Here is a 21,472-nt window from a genome sequence, read left to right as displayed (position 1 = left end):
CACTCAAAATGCAGGCTATTCTCACGTTAACTGATCCATTGTGATTAAATTTTCGAAAAGCGAGAAACCGCTTTGGTACAGCCCCGACTCCTATCCCAGCGCAGTTTCTACTCTAGACCATTTACAACGACATTCATGGATTACAATTTTTTTGATAATGAGGTGTACCTTACGTATGAATAAAAATTTAACTCACCGTCTTTAATAGAGTGAGAATATTCCCTTCCAATTCTCAAATATTAAAAGTAGTGACCAAAAACTAAACTTTTTTGAGCATACCGTCAAATATTCAAAAAATCTGATTTACCCGAACGATTCATTAATCAAAAACAAAACCAGATTGATTTATATTTCCAGTTATTGAACGATTCTTGTAACCTATAACTTCAATCGAATCATATTTTCCTTTGAGTTTATATTTCTATTAACGTGATCAAAATAAAGTACCTATACGTATCGGTGGGAAAGGAATTCTCAAGAGCCGAGTGAAAAGGACCCTTGGCGGCCCTAAAACTCAACAGGTCGGCATCACTGCATGTTTATTATTTATACCCTTTTTGCGCTCGTAGAAATCTCACTTGCTACTCTCTTCGGACATTTATTACCTTTGTTAGAGAACGTTGTTTTCTTGATTTTCCTCCAGTAAATCTTTTATATTAACCACTTTGTTGGGATATTTGCTACAAACTTTTACACTTGGCTCTTCGAGGTTATTTTATCGGCATTGGTCAATAACTAATTCTTTAAATGTTGATTTAGAGAGTTTATATGAAAAATTTCTGATACCGCATCAAGTAACTGAAGTTTTTATCAATAAATCTTTTGTGTGATATCTATAAACACGATTACCGATTGATAGCTGTAGCTTATTGAAAGTGTATAATGAGATCTTTTCTATGGCAAAGGGGTATTTATTATGGTAGATGTAATGAAATCGACGACGTTTCATATATTCTAGTGGTCCTTTCTCAGCATACATTTTTACTTCTGGAAACTCTGTAACCGTCAAAATATATGAAAAAGATTGTGTTAGATCTAGATTAATGTAGTTTATAAAGAAAAAGTATCCTGACTAGCAATACTCCTCGTTTTTGTTAGATATCCATCCGGTGGATGTATCGAAGAAGATTTGTTTCTCTGTGCACCTTTGGAGACCAATACGAATGGAGAAGAAATTTGTCATTGATGAAGATGAAGAAATACAATATCGATTGGAGCAAATGTATGTCAAAAATAAAAACTGTATACCCCAAATTTACTAAGTCATTGCATTTTACATCTTCATGCTCTTGTCATGAAGAGAATGCCACCTGATTTAGAATAAGTCCTTGAGCAAGCCGTACAAATCGTCAATTTTGTGAAAATGCGTCCACTGCAGTCAAGGCTATTCAAAAAGTCGAGTGAATACATGAAAAGTAAGCACCAACCACTACTTGTACACACGGAAGTGAGATAGCTTTCCAGAGGAAGGGTTTTAACCAGATTGTATGAATTGCGCGAACTCAAGGCTTTACCTTCCCTTCATTTGCAAGTACAAGCCATCTTGAAATGTTGCGTGACGAGCGGTGGTCAATGAGATTGACTTATTTGGCTGAAGTTTTTGATAAACTGAACACAGTGAGCAACTCTCTTCAGGAAAGAATGATAACCATGTTTACAGTAATCGACAAAATATCTACATTAAAAGAGAAAATCGTCTTCTGGATTGAATGCCTTGGGCAAAAAAAATAAGACTGCTTTTCGCTACTTCAGCAATTTTTTGAACATTTGACAAACCCGACAAAGTTATTGGAGGGATATTTTCCAGAAGATAATTTACAATTACGGGAAATCGAATGAGTCCAAAATCCATTCAGGATCCAGACCAAACGGGTTCCTACAAAAATGGACGATTCAAAAAAGGTTCCGTAGCCAAAATAATTCAGAAACCGCTGCTCTAACGAATTGATTATTGTTTTCCTATAATTTTCAAATGTTTAATCAAAAGTACTATTTTAATAGTCTATACAGCTTTGTCTATAGTTTATTTAATAGTCAACCTTTGGCTACTCGTTATTTCCCATAATTTTTTCCAACAAACTTCTTAAATTTCATCACCTTGTAATTGTACAACGCCAACGTGTTGAAACTCCCAATCTGCAGATTATCCTCATAAGCTTGAGTAAACATCAGATTGAATTACACAGTTAAGCTTGAGCGTACACAAATTAAATAATGGGTACAAAATTGTTTCGCTTCTTTCCGCCAATTCTTTTCAATTTGTAAATTACCTTTTTGAGGTCAGTAACTTTTTTCCCTCCATTTACACATACTTTCGTTCAAGCAACTGGTTCTATTTATAAGAATCCTTTCAAACATGCTTTACATTACTGAAACGTAGACGTATTGTTTAGTAAAAATACACTCTCAAACAAAATGAATGCATGATTTGGTATTTATCCAAAACTTTTAGATAAAAAAATAATTTTCGTCTCGACGTTCTTAAAAATCAAAATCTCACCATCATGAGTATGAATGGTATCCAAGAGAGAAGAATTCAATTAAGGCTGTAAGTGATGCGACGATTTTTTACTTTAAGTGAAAGGTTTGTAACTTTCAATGTTAGATCCAAATTATCTCTGTTAAAACCAGCATATCAAATGTCATCACTCTAATTTGCTACAGATCATTTGAACCAATGGTCGAATATGAAGAGTGCATATTTTGCTTATTTGGCAATGACCCACGTATCCTGATATAGAGGAAGAAAAGTTGCTGTCTACAAAGTTTGTGTATGGTGATAGATCAGTAATTGTGTGGAGTGGCATCCATTATGGTGATTAATAAAAAAGTTCGTTCTAAGGCTGACATCTTATACATAATTTTTGTTCCCTTTGTAAGATGAAATTTTCTCTTCCTTTACCATATGTACATTCTCGATAGCACATCTTAAAAACCATCTAAAGCTACCTTAAAGCCATTAAAATCTAAACAAGCTACCAACCTTGATCAATATCAATGTAATTTATAATTTATTTACAAGCCTCATTAAATCAGCACCACAATTTATGTAAGCTATCTTAGACTGACTCATTGAAATATAGAATGCTCTTGACCAAAATGAAATCAGAAGTGGGATTTTTAGTTATTCAACTGTAATTAATGCAATTGAGTGCCATTAAGCTCTTTCCCTGATTAAAGATTCATTTATAATTTCTTTTTTGTGTATTTTAAGATCAAATAATCTATAAACTATACTTTAATATGTCAATATACAAGAGAGTGAGTAGGTTTGATTGAATTAAACACCTAGGCATATAAACCAGTAACTATATTGATATGAACTTTTTCAATATCTCAAAAATATTGACTGAGAGCCTACTGTTAGAGTGAATTATTATTATGTTTTTGTACTTTTATTAGTTTATACTTCTTAGGCTACCTCTCACATTAGGTTTTATAAATTCTGGTCAACATGAATCTCAATATTACTCCGATTCTTCTAAATTATGAGATGTGTGGATGAGACTTTTTAGAATTTGTTTGACAAACAATTAAATGTTGCGTCCTTTAAAATTATTCCTTTAAGGAGCCACGCATCGTTGAAGTCGTTTATTTCATTTCTCATAGCGGTAACAGAACTTGGATCCTGGGATGACCTTTAGATAGTTGAACAAGGATTTTAATGTTTTCTAATATCCTCAAATGGCGTCTTTTTAAATGAGTGTTTAATTTGAAAAAGAGGAACCAGTCACGAGGACCCAAGTCTTGTAAGTTAAGGAGCCACATGGATGTTTTTTTGCCAGAAATTCGTTATATGGAATTGCGTAGATCTTTCTCATCCCCAAGTCATTGGTCAAAATTTTATGAGGGATGATGAGGTTAAAATTTTTCCTATCCGATCATTCCACGGACTAATTCCCATATTTTGTCAATATTTTCATCGGTATTTGAAGTTGAATGCCTTTTACTACATGTTTTATCAACTCTTGTCCTTCTGAAAATACCTTTAACGTCTGAAAACGTCTTCTGACAAAACACTCTTCCTGTTGACCTAGTAAAATTTCGTGAAAGGGCTCTTCACCCAAGTCTGAACCAATATCTGATTTATTCAGGATTAATATTCCTCATTTTGGAGGAGCATTCCAAAATAAACGCTCCATTGTAAATTCATCATTCAATATACACACTTCGTGAGTTCCAAGAAGAGTAATTGGACGTCCACATCTGCCAATAATAGAGTCATGATGTGTTTCTTTCTGTTTGTCAACAAATGGAAAAATAACTATCTGGCTTTTGTGCCAGCGAAAAAGATAAAATAAATGATTTATATCACCAAGTATGAACGTTTATGCAACACGACTTTTTTCCCGAAACTGTGCAAACGGTTTAAAATAACTTTCTCATAAAGGTGAACGTTTTGAGGCAGCTCTAATATTTCTTGACTTCTACAACAAAAATGATGAATAATTGGGGGACAAAATTATAGTTCGAAAATGTTTGCTAATCTTGTCACCAAGAAAGATCTTTTGAAATAGCAAATGTGCTTTTGTTGGATTTTTTTGAACGAATTGTCATAACAAAATTTTAACGATATTGTATGCCTCATTGTCCCGATCTTACATCTAGGATTTCCACTTATTTTGAATCGTCTAACAATATTTAGAATTGACGAAGACGAAAAGCTACGTATTCTATGACGGAGGATTTTCAAAACGTATCCACTGCTATAACAACTGGCAATTGAGTAAAATCACTGCCAATAGCTTATTCAATTGTTAGGTTTTATAGTAAATGTGGGACGAGATAAGAGCGAAGTTTTTAATTAAACCTTTCTGCATTTACTGTAATTTTTAAGCAAATAGTTCAGAATTTGTATAGTTTATGAATATTTTTCTTGTTATAGGAAACAGTACGACGAATTCACTCCATCATCATTGAAACAAGAAAAAGTAGATGGGATCACGACAGATCACGTCGCAGATGTCAGTTCGCCGGAAAGTCTACCAGACTTCGAACGAGCGCCTCCGAGAAAGATAGATGAATACATTAGAGCAGAACTACCATATTTAAGTAAAAGAGCCACGGTGGCGTTACTGAGTTGTTTAGGTTTCATCATCATGTTCGGGATGAGAACCAGCATGGGTCTGGTCAAAATTAAAATGGTACGTCTTTTACTAGATTAACAATAAAAATAAGAGAAACTATATTTTAGAATAACACGTGGACACCTGAAACGTTATCAGCAGTTGACGCTGCCATTTTTTGGGGATATTTCGTAACTCAAATTCCTGGTGGTCTAATAGCGGCAGCATATCCGGCTAACAAATTATTTGGAGCGGCAATAGCTTCGTCTTGTGTTTTGAATCTTATTATTCCTGCTGTATACCAGAAACCAGACATTCTTATTGTTGTTAAAGTTATGCAAGGTCTGGTAGAGGTACGTCCTGTATTAAGAAAGTTCTTAAATTGTAAGAATGTTAAAAAAATGTTTATATATCACGCATTGGATGTTTTTCTTTTAAGTATAACTTCACAAACGTAGGAAGACCTGTGACAATTTGTGCACCGAAGACAAGCCAATACCACTACCTAGTAAATGAAAAGGACTCATTTTTCAGTTGTTAAGTGCTCTTTGTATCATTGATATGTCTCGGACAAATAATTTGTAGGTTTTATATTATTTAAAAATTATTTTATTATACAAAATTTTATTTAAGCGTAAAGTAAAAAATGTTTTTCAAGCAACAAGCAGAAGCTGAAACCCCTCCTGATAAACATTGCTCTTTCACGCAAAACAATGGTGCATGCATGCCAACTTTAAAGTTATCAAAAAAATATTAGATGCAAATTGGCAGTCGATAGCGGAATAATACAGCAGGTATCAAGATTCAATTACCTGGGAGTGAATATATCTATATACAGAGGAACACAAGCGATGAAAGCATCAAAAGTCAGCGGCTGTCTGAGAGATATAGTGTGGAGAAACAAAGCGATGAGCTCAGAGAGCAAGACCAGAATCTATAAAACGTGTGGGGGGCCTATTCTCACATATGCCTCAGAAACCAGAGCTGAGATATTAACAACAAAAAGAATAATGAGAACCACAGAGATGAAAATACTGTGAACCATCAAGAGAGTCACCCTCAGGGACCGAATAAGGAGTGATGGCATAAGAGAAGAATTGGGTGTACAAAATGTGGTGAGATGAGTCAGGGCACGAAAAAAATTCTGGAGGGATCACGTAGAAAGAATGCCAGAAGACAGATGGGTAAAGTGGGCTAAAACTCAGAGACCGAACAAACGCAGACCTGTAGGCAGACCACTAAAGAGGTGGTAAGAGAGCTGGAGTTCAGCTTCTCAGGAAGATCCAAGAAGAGGGCCAAACGTACAGTATTGAACAGGATCTGGTCTTATTGAAAGAGGAAGAAGAAAAAAAATATTGCGTAAAATTAGGCTGCCGGGGAAGTGAAGAAACATTGAGGTAATAATTTCGGATTTCGTTAACGTAAAATGAAAAATAATCGTGTTAATGGAATGGCAATCCATTCGACACTTAGAAATACAACTTCTAAGACGGATGCAATTATATAGAGAAAAAAAGTTGATGCTGAAGATGAAACAGATTTCGTACCAAATTCATATGTTAGGTAGAAGTCAAGCTGTTACACTTGCATTTATCACAATGGTACGAATTTTGATAATTACAAAAAAAATCTTACTTCAAAATTCCAAGTGTGATTGTTACTAATAATGCGTCTTATCAGAACAAACTAAAAAAGACATTACCAACCTCTGCAATAAAAAACATTATTATGTTGGAACAATTAAGGTCCTGAAACATTTTATTTGGCGAAGAAATGTACAAATCACATTCTTAAAACTACGTGAACCTAGGTACTTATGAAATTGATGATTCTTTTACCTTTAAGGAGCCCAGCATATTGAGATTACTTACAGGTAAACACGATAAGAAAGTAGTTAGTGCAGAGTTAACCTTTGATCATCATCTTCTATGTGTCTGTTCCACATTTCCAGTTGCTGTACCTACGGAAAAGCTACAAAATGACAATTTATATGACATGAAGCAAATCCATGCTTTCTACCTGTAGAGTATTATTCCATTCCATGTATGTCTAGTCGCTATAAGAAAATTTTTTGTGGAGCAGATTGGTTTATATGTATATGAAATAACTAATATTGTTTACCAAAATTAATTCCTACTTTTGTGGAAAACTTTTAATTTTCCTAGCTGGGAAATAACGCAATTATTATTAAATAATTATTAAATATTTTTAGGGTGTAACTTATCCGGCTTGCCATGGAATTATGAGGCACTGGGCACCTCCTTTAGAAAGATCACGGTTGGCAACTCTTGCATTCAGTGGATGTTACGCTGGTGTGATGTTCTCGATGCCAATTTCTGGAGAACTTATAGAACATTTCGGTGTTTTAGCACCCTTTTATTTCTATGGAGTGATAGGAATTTTTTGGTAAATTTATTATTGAAGTCATAATAATAGATTTATCTACACAATAAAAATATATCTTGCATTTAAGAAATTGATTTTACTTTTTATTCTTAGGTACATATCGTGGCTGTGGTTGGTATTCGAAAAACCATCATACCACACCTGTATAGATATTAAAGAATTGGCGTTTATAGAAAATTCGTTAGGAACAGCGAATCAAACGTACATCGTCCCAACTTTGACAAATACGCCTTGGAAGGCTTTCTTTACCTCCCTTCCTTGTTATGCCATCTTCGTAGCGAATTTTTGTAGATCTTGGAATTTTTATCTGCTGGTGCTATTCCAAGCCTCGTATTTCGAAGATACATTCCATTCAACGATGACTGAGGTAAATTCCATTCATACTTATAATGGAGTAAAACGTTAAATTCTGATTTACATATCAACAAGTAATTTGAAATCAGATAATCATGGACTTTATTTTGAATAACATATTGAATAATTATTACTTGCTTTATAATCGTTGGTTTTGGTACTGAGAAGCTTGGAGTGTATTAGAAAACAAAATTACTCATATGCTGTAATATACGTAATATTTTACTGTATATTTTGGGTAAAACTCTCAGTATGAATAGATATTTTTTTGCTTCCAGATATTGAAAACTTGCTTTTTTGGTGTCATTTTTACTTTGCACCCAATACTTGACCTAACTTATTAGAATATTGAATATCGAGCTATCACAAATCTATTCAAGAAAATTATCTAATTAAAACTCACTCTTTTGTGAATTACTTCCATTTATTGAAAAAAAATAAACATTCTCCCTTTCTCCATTTCTAGGCTAGGTAAGTTTGGTACGTGCAGCCTAGACCTAGATTGATCGTTGTTCACTCTACAACCTGAGGCTTATTGTGTTACAATTTCTTTTCCACAATTTGAAAATTCAGTTTTATTTAACCATTTCTAACCCAGAAATTTTTTACCTTTTTCTAGTTTTAATTCGGCTATTTTTTCAAGACAATCTTCTATGTCATCGCTCAGCAATTGACGTCATTTTTGCGTCAAGGAAGAGCACTGGTAGCACTGCTCTTGTTTTCTGTTATACTCTTTGCAATAAAAGTCTGTTGTCACACCTCATTTCTGGAGATTTCTGCCAATGTGTATAATGTCCAGTGATCTTTTGGTTTTTCTTCATTAATCATTGGACCAATCACTCTGGATATCATGCAATTACTCCTATTTGACAAAATAATCTGATGTTTGGCTCTATCAATAGCAACTTTTAACAAGTTCATTGATATAAGCACTCTAACTATCTTTTTACCATGATCTCCCTTTGTCTTATTCACTGCAAGTATATCTGCTTTAGAATCCCATTCTACTTCATAATATCCAGATACCCAGCACAGGTTTACTTTGGTGTAACGAAATGAGGAGAATGCTTCTCAATAACTTAATATGGTTTCAAATCTGGAATGATTCTCAATTATGTATATGCTTAACGGATATCACATCCGGTTTGCAGTCTCTACAACTTCTGGATGTTTGATTGCTTTGAATATACACCGGTTTCTGTTTTACCATTTTTCTGTTTTCGAGTTATCAGTGACATTGATTTTTTTTCATTTATGATAAATTTCTCATTACATTCTTCTTTTATAGGAATGTTTATTATCCAACTTTCTTTTAAATCGGTTTTAGTGTTCTGAGCTAGAAGATTTTTCATTATTTTTTTCTCTTTTCTCATTTCCTGCAGAATAGTGGTATGTCTAAAATCTTTTCTTAGGATTGCTACGAATGCTATTTGCGCAATACTTCTCATAGCTCAGATGATTTCCAGTGATGATTTATTCATTTTTTTGTTTCCTTTTCCATAGATTCTTAAAATTTTACTAAACTTGAGATTATGATAAACATTACGATTACTGTATCGGACCAATATATTATCTTCTGCAGTAGTGTCAATTACCAACAGCTGTATAAAGCTTTGATTCCTTCTTTCATTCTATCATCTTCCAAATACGAATAAATTTTTTTACAGTTGATATAAATATTCCGTTAATGAAACCGTTCTGTCCAATAAAATTTGTTTATTGACAGAATTTTAATGAGAATAAATGTATATTTCTTTCAAGAGCGTTTTCGTAGTGGGATTTTGGCAAAATTAAATACCGAAGTGTAATAACTATTATATTTTCCTGCTTTCGAATACTTCTGTTTTCATCGTCTGGGGCTGAAATTATAATAAGTACAATATAAAAGTATAGCTATAACAAAAATTGCGGTGTTTCAAATTTCGTTGATTCTTTTAAAAAACCACAAGCCTTAGTTTGAATATTGGTTTTTGAAATCAATGTTTTTTAAAAGAATCAACGAAATTTGAATCGCGGCAATTCTTAACTAATTGCTGTAATTTTTATTATTGTTATACTTTTATTAATATTATTATATTGTACTAGACCATAGTTTCAGTTCCTGACGGTGGAAGTATTGGAAATTTCAGAAATATATTAGAGTTATTACAATTTGCTGGTTATTTTTGCCACAATTCCACTACGAAAACGCGTATAATCTAGCTAGGAAAGACTTCGTTCCAATTACTTATTTCTTTCAATATAGATAGAATTTTTTTCTTTATTTCAACCATTCTCCTCTTATACTTACTCTTATTTGCGAAGTAAAAATATCACCACGCTCGAAACAATTTATTGTTATCACATCAGGTACAAATTAGAACATATCCCTTTTATTGCAAATCATTTTAGATGGAAAATATTTGGTTTCGCATTTTTTCAGAATGCTCTGCTTGGAGCTCTACCTCATTTGTTAATGACTGGAATTGTTCCTACGGGAGGTATCCTAGCTGATCGTTTAAGAAAAAAAGGAATTTTAACAACTACTCAAGTTAGAAAATTATTTAATTGTGGAGGTGAGTACTGAAATTTATGAGATTGATCTTAAGATTCATAGAATTCAAAGAATTACAGTTTAATCAGTAGAAAATGTTGGAAGTTAAGATTAAGACATTTGAAAAAATGTTTCTTCCCTTCACTCTCGTGAAAATGTTAAATTTTCCGAAGATAAAGTCATTTATCATTAGTGTTTCTACTTTATGACATACCTCTTACCCAATTTCCATATATTTTGACTTGGTCTGATTTATTTTCTATCACCTTTTACCTACATATCGCACAATTGTTTCTAATGTGTCTTCAAGACTTTTCGAGTTCTTCGCTATCAGAGTGAAGTGACCAGCATATGCTATTATTTATTCCAGTTTATTAATGATATTTCCACGGATGACCCTTATTATGTCTTTACATTTTCCGTAGAATTTAAAATAGTCATTTTCATTAATCGTATCAACGTTTGTGATACTTTTTGTTATTCCGTGATTATGATTAGCATTTGCATTCCATTGTTGTGCTCATACTATTTTTCGATCACTTTATTGATAGTAATTATGGCATCTACTGGTTGTCTGTCGTGTTTCATATTGTCGATTAAATCATTACGTTCATCATCACTTCTATCAACTTCTTCATGTTCAATGTCTTCTTCCGTAAATACACTTTTGTATTACTGACTCGCATCACCTAATTACGCCAAAATAATGCATTATTATTTAATTTTAACGTGACTTTGCACAGAATTGTCAATATTCTTGAATTGAAAAAGTAGTAAATGTCAATACTTGTCAATATTCTATCATTATTACATAGATCATATGATAGTTGTTATTATATATTATTCCATACACTGACCCACGAACAGGTTCATCACATTCATTCACTATGTTAAATTCTTGTTATTGTGAAAATATATATTTATTTCCTAATGCTGCACAACAATATAAATAAACGAATACTTTGAACAATTTATTTCACAGGTTTTGGTATGGAAGCCACATTTTTCATTATCATGGCTTATTCCCATACTATAACACAAGGTATGACAGCTTTATCAATAGGAGTTGGTTTCAGCGGGTTTGCTATATCGGGTTTCAATGTTAACCATTTAGACATTGCACCAAGGTACGCTAGTATTCTAATGGGTATGTCAAATGGTATTGGTACTATAGCAGGAGCTATAGTACCCTACGTTGTGCATCTAATAGTCAAGCACAAGGTAAGAAATGAGACACTCTTTTGATAAATATATTGGAGACATTTATATGCAGTATTAACATCTTCACCTTTACATATTTTCCCAAGCTATAGATACGAGTTTGAAAAACTCTCAGTACATCATTCAGGACAGAAGAAATTTGATTTTATTGAGTGGTACATGGTCTGTTCGTTTTGTTATAAATTCTCTTTGAATAATAGTATCATATTCGTAGCGGCAGAAATGATATGCGTACAGAGGGCTTGATTTCGTGAAAGCGTTGAAACCAGTCATGCGGAGAAAGAGTTGGGGTTGTTCTATTCCACATCGGCCGCGCTCCGTCTGTGATATATAATCTGAGCATTACTTTTTTTATTTTAAACGTTTTCCGTACATGATTTGTTACTAACGAAAAGGGAATTGATGTTGACGAAAAAAGCTGAATTGTTATTGTAATAAATGCGTCATAATTTTAAATTTTATGAGACTGGTTGAAACATTCATAGATATAGACAAATATGAGGAATGGTGGAATAACGAATACCTGCCGGAATTGTACATTAAGGAAGAGATTCGTTGGCGTTTAGGAGGTGAAGTTGGTTAGTTCCAGTTTACCTTCGGTATCTAAAGATAATAACTTGATTATCGATACGCGTGTCATACAGGATAAAGTGATTACACCAGGAAATGTTAGAAAAGTCTGAAGACCCTGGTTGAAAACTGCACAGGGCAAATGAGAGAAATGAGATTTCATGAAATGTAATATACATTTTTACATGCGTATTTGAGCAGAAAACATCTTTTCGAATTGAATGAAAGTTGATGATTCCTAGAATTCTTTTTTGTGGGAAATAGAAGTAAATACGTAACATGGATGGATGGAACGTGTATTAACACTTGCATACCGGAATTAAAACGGCATTGGACCGAACACAATTATAATGTTCATTGACTATTATTTGGAAAAATAATCAAGACTTACTGTTGAACATCTCTTTCGCTGAGGGAAATAATCTCTGGTTATTTTTTAATGAGTACAATGTGGAAATTTTTTCAAAAGCTCGGTGGTAACTATTTTCACTCCATTCTTTCCTCTCTTGATTTTCGGAGATCGTCAAATGCTTGAGATACATAGCAGGACATCTCAACCGTCCGTCCGAAGAAACCTCGATGTGCCGTCTAGAGTAAATACATATTACATTTAGATCATAGTGTAGTGTGTATTTCTACTATAACCATGGTTAATGCATAATGCATAATTATTTAGAGTGAGTTGCTCAAAGGTCAAATAAAAGTCACGTTACTAAGAATTATGAAGAAGCCAGTGTTAAACCAGAAATAAATTATATTTATTAAAATAAAATTTTCTACTTTGAATGATTCGCTTTATATTTATACTGCTAAAAGCGTTAGATCAATAATATTGAGAGATTCTAGTTAATTGTATTTAATTATTGATAGGCAGGGGCTAGAAAATTATCAAATTTATATTTAGTTCTTTGTGAAATACGAGGACTAAATCATTCTCTCCTTCTTAAGTTTCTTGTGTTGGTTCTTGCTTTTTTAAGTATCACCTTCTGCTTCGACACGAAGCTAATTAGATTATCCAAGATAATCTTGATATATTTTGATCACAATTGGAGGCCAGATATCTGTTTATGATTTGTAGTGTCAAACTATTACTGCACAATATTATATTTATAGAAGAAGAAACGATGCCATTATAATATTCTCCAATCCTTTTATATTCTTGAATTTTCCTCAAAATTTTCCGTTCTTCTGAATCATTTTCTTCTCATTATTATTTTAAGTTTTCATTTTTCTTTCCATTTTTCTGCTTTTAAGAACGAAAAAAGGAAAAATTTAAATAATAATAAAGGTGAAAATATTAGCATACACTTGAAAAATTTGTCTTTCCTTCGGGCTCAATCCAGTGCAATCTTTTAAGAAAAAATCCTGTTCCATAAACAGGTTTCAAAGGTACCAAAGCAATTTTGTGTTGTTTATCGTTTTTTGTTGAACATGATTAGGGCTTAAGCACTATTTACCAGTTAATAAGGGTTTTGTTTCAAAAAAAGCTGTCACGATAATAATTTTCGAGCCTAATTTTTTTTCTATTATTTGAAAAACGAATAGATTGTTAACTTCAATAGTAAGACAAGGAAAGTATAAAGAAGTACTGTATCCTTCAAACTGAAGTCTTAATGATCAATATTCACCATTATGCAAATCAAACTTTCTTATAGAAAAAAGAAGAATGGCAGATAGTATTTATTATATCTGCCATGGTACACTATTCCGGTATCATATTCTATGGATTATTCGCGTCAGGGGAATTGCAGGATTGGGCCGATCCAAGCATCGAAGAAGAAAAACAGTGGAGCCAAATGAATGAAGCTATGCCAATAAAAAAACAAACCGTAAGTAGTGATTGAGTTGATGATTTCGGAATCGTTTAATTACATAATATGCTTTAGCCTCAAAACGGAGTGGTTCAAAGACAAACAAGCATGTCGTCTAGCTACGGATCAGTAGAAACTCCACTTCCACCACGTCCTCCAAGACCGCCATCTTTAACATCTCAAACTTTCTCACAAGACGTGCCATTCCAACAACCAGTAGAGCCGATAGTATCAACCGGAAATCCTTTCCGGACCTCTTCAAATCCTTTTAGGCAAGAAGCTGTACAACCAAACGCTCAAGATACTTACATGCACGGTACTATTAATGACAGAACTTATTAAATTCCTTTGTTTGAATTGTATCGTTGATACGTGGTTGTTTCGAAAATCGTTGTGTTGAATTTTCTCAATTACTTTTTTCATTATCTATTTAGAAAACTTGATAACAAAGTATGATGAGGTGATCTCAAATACAAATACCTTTTAGTATATGTATTAGTTGATACTCATTGTAGCTAGATTTAACTGTTCTGGAAAAATTTGTTTATTTGTGTTTGCAGTCCAAAACTGCATTATACAAGCTATAGACTCTAATTTTTGGTCTTATGATACCTTGTCGGTTCCATAAAAATATGTCCTTGATTAGATACTTTGAACCGGTTTTTTCTTAGTGTACTATTATTACAATAGAAATTAAAAGCCGAACATCTCCGCTCAACTGCAAATTTAGAAGTCATATTATTCTTCTATTCTCAAAAAAATGTTTAAAGTAATATTTACCACAGAGATGGGAATTTCTATTTACAACTCTGCTGGGCTGTAACAAAGTTTAAATCGACGAAGAAGTCGACAATCATGACATCTTGATGAGAAATGCTGAAACCATTGAAAATTCAAACTCCCATCTCTAGAATAAGATTCGAAATTTATTTCTTAATTTGTGTTAGTGCCGATATCTATTGGTAGGTATTGAAAAAACCTGATTTTGTTTTGAAATTTCAATTGTCTATTATTAGTTGATTATATCTAGAGTATTGTTATTAAATTGATAAGAATTGATAAATTGATAGCAATATGTGAATAATAACATCTGCAGCCAGGGACACAAAGGAATAACTCAATTCCTTTTTAAATAGAATTAAAAATATAAGGGAATAAAAATTTAAATTTCAAACTTTTGAACAAACCAATGACATAAAAATCATATATTTTTATGACTGCAAAACTTGAAACCAAGAGATGTTCAAGGCGTTTGTTCTATAGTTTTGTGTTAAGAATCAAAATCGCAAAATTCGGCAGTTGTTGGAAAAAGTAAATTACAGAACGTATTTTTTACTGAAAGAATGAACAACAATTAACTTATGTTAATAATATTTAATTAAACAGGGTTTTTCGGAATAGCACTCAAATCTATGACTAGAATGATTCTATAGATAAATATAAGGAAAAAAGTTAGTATAGGTAGCCATACTGATGTCTCGGGTCTGAAATTGTCACGCAAATTTGTTTGCGTATTTTGACCTGAAAAAGCTGATATTCTATTTCTTGGTAAATCCTATTTATCTAGCTCTCAACGTTTTTCTTGTTCTTCAAAAATCACTCAAATTTGACTCTTCTTCCAATTCATATATCTCGGAAAATTTCATTCAAGCAATTTAGAATAGCGTGGCTAAATTGTGAAAATTTACCATTCTTCTAAAACCGAATATCATTGAACTGGTTAGGGGTCAGCATTTCTTATTGCTATTGTTCAATCAAATTGCATCAATCTAAGATTGATTTGACTACAGTATCTAAAATAATGGTGATTAACTTTGTTCGTTTGAAGAAATTTTACTTGTAAAATGGGAACCTGCATCTACCTTATCCTTTCAAAGAATTCCTTTTGGATGCGTATCATCAAATATGTCATGTCAAATTTGTTATCATTTGCTTTCCTATTCGATAAACATGATTAAATTGAATATCTTTTAGTGATGACAATAAGAAATATTTTTTATGAATTGTTGCATCAACTTCAAAGGTTATTAGCGACATGTGAGTTCACAATTTGTGATACAATTCAATGTCTTTTAGATATTTGATTGAGTTTGATTTGGTAGTTTTTGTACTTCTGACAGTTCAACAATAAATGTTTCACGTTTAGATTCACTTATTGATGGGTTTTCTCAGTTAAATAGATATGAGATGGTTTTATAGATTTTAATATCGATCTGTTCCGCTCACTTTGTCACTTGTACTGAACTGTTGTTTTGATTATCTCTTTATAGTCGTTTGCTATCACTTCTCTCACAATTGTAGCTTCGTTGTTATCTGCTACTTTTTTGGCACATTTGTCTGCTTTTTCGTTTCCTGGGATGCCGGTATGTGATGGGAGCCAAATAATTGATACGTTTGCCTTGGATTGGTGGATAAGGTGTAATTGGATTTGGGTGTAGGTATTGAGCTCAGTTGGAGTTTGTAATTATGGCTGTTCTATTATACTGATTTCTTCTAGGGATAATTAGTGCCTGTAATATGGTATGGAGCTCTCCAGTGTGGACGCTATTGTGTGGAGATGGTTTAAATTTTTTTATTACTTTCTCTAGTACTACTTCAGCACCTAGGACATTAGGTGTTTCGGATGCGTTAATGTATAGAAAATCATTATGTTTTCCTATTCAATAAACACGAATAAATATAAATAAATAAAAATACCTCGTCCCGATGACCACCTTTTATTGATGACAAAGAGAAATTAATTGAAGGAAAATCTACTACTTTTTGACATGAAACATGTTTCAATAATCACTGACTATAACTAAGAGATATCCTAAAATTCATAGCTTGAAGAAATAATATTAATTTTTCCTCTTTCTAATATATAGCGTGGGGCAAATGAGAGGAATGAATTTGTTATTTCGTAAACCGGCGACTTCAAGCAAAAAACCTGAAATACGTCAACTATTAGTAAGGATACCTTTTTATTTTTAACATCATCTATGTGGGCGTGATGACGTCATCGGCATCAAAGTTATTAACATTTTTAAATGGAAATGTGAGTATTGTAAAACATTATTTGATATAATTGATTCGCGTGTTGTCACAAATATTATTGATAAAATTTCAACAGATTTCTCCATAAAATATTTTAAGTGCAATGTAAGAAATTCAGAGAAACTAATCATATCAACGATCTCCCTAAAAGTAATAGAAAACTAATATATGAAGCCTTTAAAGATGTCCCCATGCCAGTTCAAGGCAAGTAGCATTGGATAATGACATGATTCATTCAACAGTTGTTAGAAAGCTGAAGAAGCAAAAGTGACATATTCTACAAAGTACAAGTCTCATGGAAGACGAATTTGATAGACGAATTGAATTTTGTAAAATTATAATGGAACAAAATAACAGAGATCCGTAGTTTTTGGAAAAAGGTTTTTCTCTGATAAAGCAACATTTCTATTAAACGGTCATGACAATCGTCAAAATTATCGGTGCTGGACTACGAAAAATCTACACTGAATGCAAAAGTACTGTACTCAATACTCAGAGAAAGTTAATATTTGGGAGTTTATAATATCTAGATAATAGTAGTATTAGTCCAATCTTTTTTGAAAAAACCTCAACAAGTCCTAGATATTTAGACATTTCTTCAAATTTTCTTTTTCCCTGAATTGAACCAGTTGTTTCCAAACAGAAATGATTTATGGCTACAACAAGACGCCTCTTGATTTCTTTTCATGGAAATATTTGAAAAGTAAAGCGTACCAAAATAGACCACAAAATATCATTGAACTCAAAGAAAGGATACGTATTGAGGTTGCGCAGATAGCTCCGGAAGTTATAAGGAAAATTCCAGATGAATTTGTATCCCTCTCTGTTAGCACTTAATTTAAGTTTCGTTGTATTTAATTAATAACAATTTTTGTAATCATACAAATATATTAATTTTTTAAACAAATACTAATCAATTATTCAGACATATTGATATGGCTGCATAGATATTTGACAGTCTTTTAAATAATGTATTTTACAAAATAATGTATTTCTATTTGAAAATTTTAGCGATGAGGTCATCACGCTCACGTAGATGACGTCAAAAATGAAAAGGTATCCTTACTAATAGCCTGTTTAAAATTAAAAATCCATAATTTCATCATTTCATAATTTTTTTATAGTCTTAGGTTTACGTTTTTATGTGTTCCTGGCTTAGAATTTCATACTTTGTTTAATGTTGAAATGAAACGTGTTCAATATAGAGTTAACTGTTAAATATTTGAAATTAGAGCAAGATGAAAACTATGATCAAATATTTCTTAGAATAGAAAAGAAAATGAAAACGAAGAACAATTCCAGTAGGTACATCTACAAAAAGCATAAAGGAAATGAAGAAATTCCAATATTTTCTTGGCAATTTAACAATAATATGGAGCTTTATTGACTCCACCTATAAACAATTTCAAATTTGTGTTCAGTCTCATTTCTGCATTAAATTCAAAGGGAAATAAAATGTCTTAGAAATGTCCTTAGAAAAGACAAAATTATCATAAATACTGATTGATTAGAATACTTGTTATGTTTTAATAATTGTTCCTATGTTATTTTAAAACTTGCTTTTGTCATTTTAGATCCCATCAAATTTTGTAATAAACCACGAAAAAACTAATCAAATTGGTTAACTCGAGAAGATGATAAAAAAAAGTGCGGTGAATAGTTTGATTGTTTATAGAAATTTTGGAAATTTATTAACATCCACTTCAGTTCACAAATATATTTGAGAAAAATATCATTCCAATTAAATGATTTTATCACCGTTCTTTTTATCATAGTAGTAGTTAGGGATCTGGTGGTAAATTGGGCATGAATTTGCCTGAATATAGAAATATAAGTAGTGAGCTCCGTTAGTTTAAGCTTTTTTTTTTAATTGAATTTGGAACAAAAACAGTAATCGAAATGATTTTGCCTGCTTATATCTATATGACAAACGTTTTCAAAATAATAATTATTTATTGAGAGAAAAAATAATTCATTTTGTATCATTTAATCACCTTTTTTGTTAATTTCCATGTGAAAGATTCCAATTATTAAAAGACAAAAATAAAACTTAAAATATGGAAAATATCCGTATTGTTTATAACCAGCAGCTGTCTTGCTGGATGTTTCATAAATTTATATGTATACTAGCTGACCTGACAGACGTTGTCCTGTGAATATTGAATTCGAAATGGTTTTGGAATCGGTTAAGCCGTTTAAATGTTCCAAAAAAAGTTTTTTCGTATTTTTTTGAGATTTCTCAAAATCTACCGGTCTAAATTATATTCAAAATCTAATTTTGGTCAAGCCTTTTCGAATGGCGTCAACCGCGAGGAGATCGGTTACACACATATACAAAATAAAGGAAATTGCGAAGAAACTGGATATAATGAAGGAGTAAGATGTTAAAGCACTGAAGAAACACAACAATATTCTGAAGGAAAGGGTAGTGATAATAAGAGAAGAAGTAGAATTTTACTTTTCCGCTCTTTATAAATAATGAAAACATTACATGCTGAAGAACTTTTCAATAATATAGAATTATTTGTTTCCATTATATATCAAATATCCATTCTTATATGATAATTGGAAATATTTCAATTTCTCTTGAACAAAGCAAGAGAAAGAAACGTCTATAATATTTTCACAAATTGAATAAATTTCATTGGGACGCAATTTTATTTTATTGAATGTATTATTTCACTTATTTCAGTGATATTATGAACGTTTTATATACTGTATCTCTACCAGCTCCCTTACTATAGAACTTGAGAGATGTTAGTACTGATTATAAATACATAAAAAAACATAAAAAAAGTAAGATAATGTTAAATTAATTTATTTCTAGTTATTTTCATTTCGATTATATCTATTTGATATATGTAATTAATAACATTTCTGTAAACAATGACATATGTTTTTATTATTTGAATATTATATCGTTAATTTGGAAAAATATAATAAATGTAGTGCCTGTAACTGCACTTATTATTCGACGCAACTGTATGTAATTTTATTATAATAGTAATTTAAAAAAAAACATTGTACTCTCACTGTTTTAATAAATATGAAGTCCATTCAAATATTTGACAAATGTCCCAAATTGAATTATTCAAATCCTCTGACTGATTTGTTATACATATTATTAACATAACCTGTGAAAATAATCCTGTAAATATATTCATGTAGCTTGCTTATTAATCACTTATTTTTGTGGCTAAGTTATTTAAAATTGCTACGTACTTTGACAAATCTTTACTTGTAGAATTCAAAAATCATGATAAGTAAAAATTCAGACCATAAAAGGAAATTTATTCAAAACTGGGCAACAACAGGATATTAGAGAAAATAAACACTAATCAAAGAGTATATAAAATGAAACATTTGTTTTAGGGGTGCATTTTTGTTTGTAGAATCGGTGTGACTGAAATAAAGCCCTCGTAAACTAATTATATAAATTATACAATAATAATCAACTGTTATTCTAGCACTAAGAAATTATATATATGGTGTCCCAGAACAAATTTAAAAAGGTTGGGACCATATAGTAGTAGCCAAAATAATTTTAGTACTTTATATAAACTTCTCCAATACAGACAGACATTCGTTTTCGAATTGTCTCCAAAATATAAATTTCAACTTCGCTCTGTATTAATCTTGTTCTGTTGTGTATTGTCTTTTTGGTATGGTAAACAAATTTACAGTATTGCCTTGAAAGAAGAACAGACAACTCGTAATGATTATTGATTAAAAATTTTTGCAGGGTTGTTATACCTGGTATGAAATTATTAACGGACTTGGTAATAAAAATTTACTCTGTTATAGTTTGTCATTTTCTTAAAGCACTTCATATCAATTTTGGCAAAATATTTGACTAAAACTAATATTATACTAGAACAAAAAACTAACCTCTGTCTAATAAATGTTCAATATGAGCTCCTCCCATTTCCATGCTTTTTTCAAGTTTATGAAGGTGGTTTCTTTGCACTTGTAATAGCAATCCCTTCTTATCTCGCTTTGTTTGCAAAGGTGTTGCAATTTTGATGCAGTAGCCACAGTAAATATCATTTAGTAGGAAATTTTGTGTTCAAATGCTATCTACTTCTAAAGTGAGATCCATGAACCATAAATTCATTCGAGTTTGTACTGGCACAGCATCAAATTTAGAACTTTTTTTGCAAAAAATACAAATATTTCTGTCTAGACAAAATGCCGTCAATAAAGTATGGGCATACCAAAAGCCACTGACTATACCCAAGTCGTGATTGATAGTCAGCCGCCGTCATATTATGTTGGGAAATTTTGGAGACGTTATAATATTTTTGTACTACTCACACTTCGTGTTGAACCTTCACTACCTATTTGTAGCAAAACAACTACCTGCCATTTCACATGCTAAGTTAGATTCACTTACCCACTTACCTGTTTTTTCTAACCTCAAATTAACACGTTCAAATATTCGTCTGTCTGTTACTGATCTGTTTCACCATAATTTT

At 31.9% G+C, this 21,472-nt stretch overlaps 1 protein-coding gene across 2 annotated transcripts in view; it reads left to right on the top strand.

Annotated features, from left to right (window-relative positions):
* The window catches only part of LOC130443921 (vesicular glutamate transporter 1), a 101,175-nt gene extending 80,905 nt beyond the window's left edge, over nucleotides 1–20,270 (top strand). The window contains exons 3-11 of one of the 2 annotated variants that reach the window (XR_008909900.1): nucleotides 4,886–5,144; nucleotides 5,195–5,419; nucleotides 7,279–7,472; nucleotides 7,566–7,839; nucleotides 10,249–10,381; nucleotides 11,342–11,580; nucleotides 13,806–13,979; nucleotides 14,037–15,348; nucleotides 15,492–20,270. Coding sequence is in view for 1 of the 2 variants with exons in the window: in XM_056778819.1 (XP_056634797.1) it covers nucleotides 4,886–5,144; nucleotides 5,195–5,419; nucleotides 7,279–7,472; nucleotides 7,566–7,839; nucleotides 10,249–10,381; nucleotides 11,342–11,580; nucleotides 13,806–13,979; nucleotides 14,037–14,303 (1,765 nt within the window). In the remaining variant the exon portion in view is untranslated. Of the gene's footprint in view, nucleotides 1–4,885; nucleotides 5,145–5,194; nucleotides 5,420–7,278; nucleotides 7,473–7,565; nucleotides 7,840–10,248; nucleotides 10,382–11,341; nucleotides 11,581–13,805; nucleotides 13,980–14,036 lie in introns of both variants that reach the window. The other variant, XM_056778819.1, reaches the window with a different exon arrangement.
* The last annotated feature ends 1,202 nt before the right edge of the window (nucleotides 20,271–21,472 follow it).

The sequence above is a fragment of the Diorhabda sublineata genome, chromosome 5, assembly GCF_026230105.1.
Source record: "Diorhabda sublineata isolate icDioSubl1.1 chromosome 5, icDioSubl1.1, whole genome shotgun sequence".
In the NCBI taxonomy this organism is placed as follows: Eukaryota; Metazoa; Arthropoda; class Insecta; order Coleoptera; family Chrysomelidae; genus Diorhabda; species Diorhabda sublineata.
This window is presented reverse-complemented; position numbering and strand designations above follow the sequence as displayed.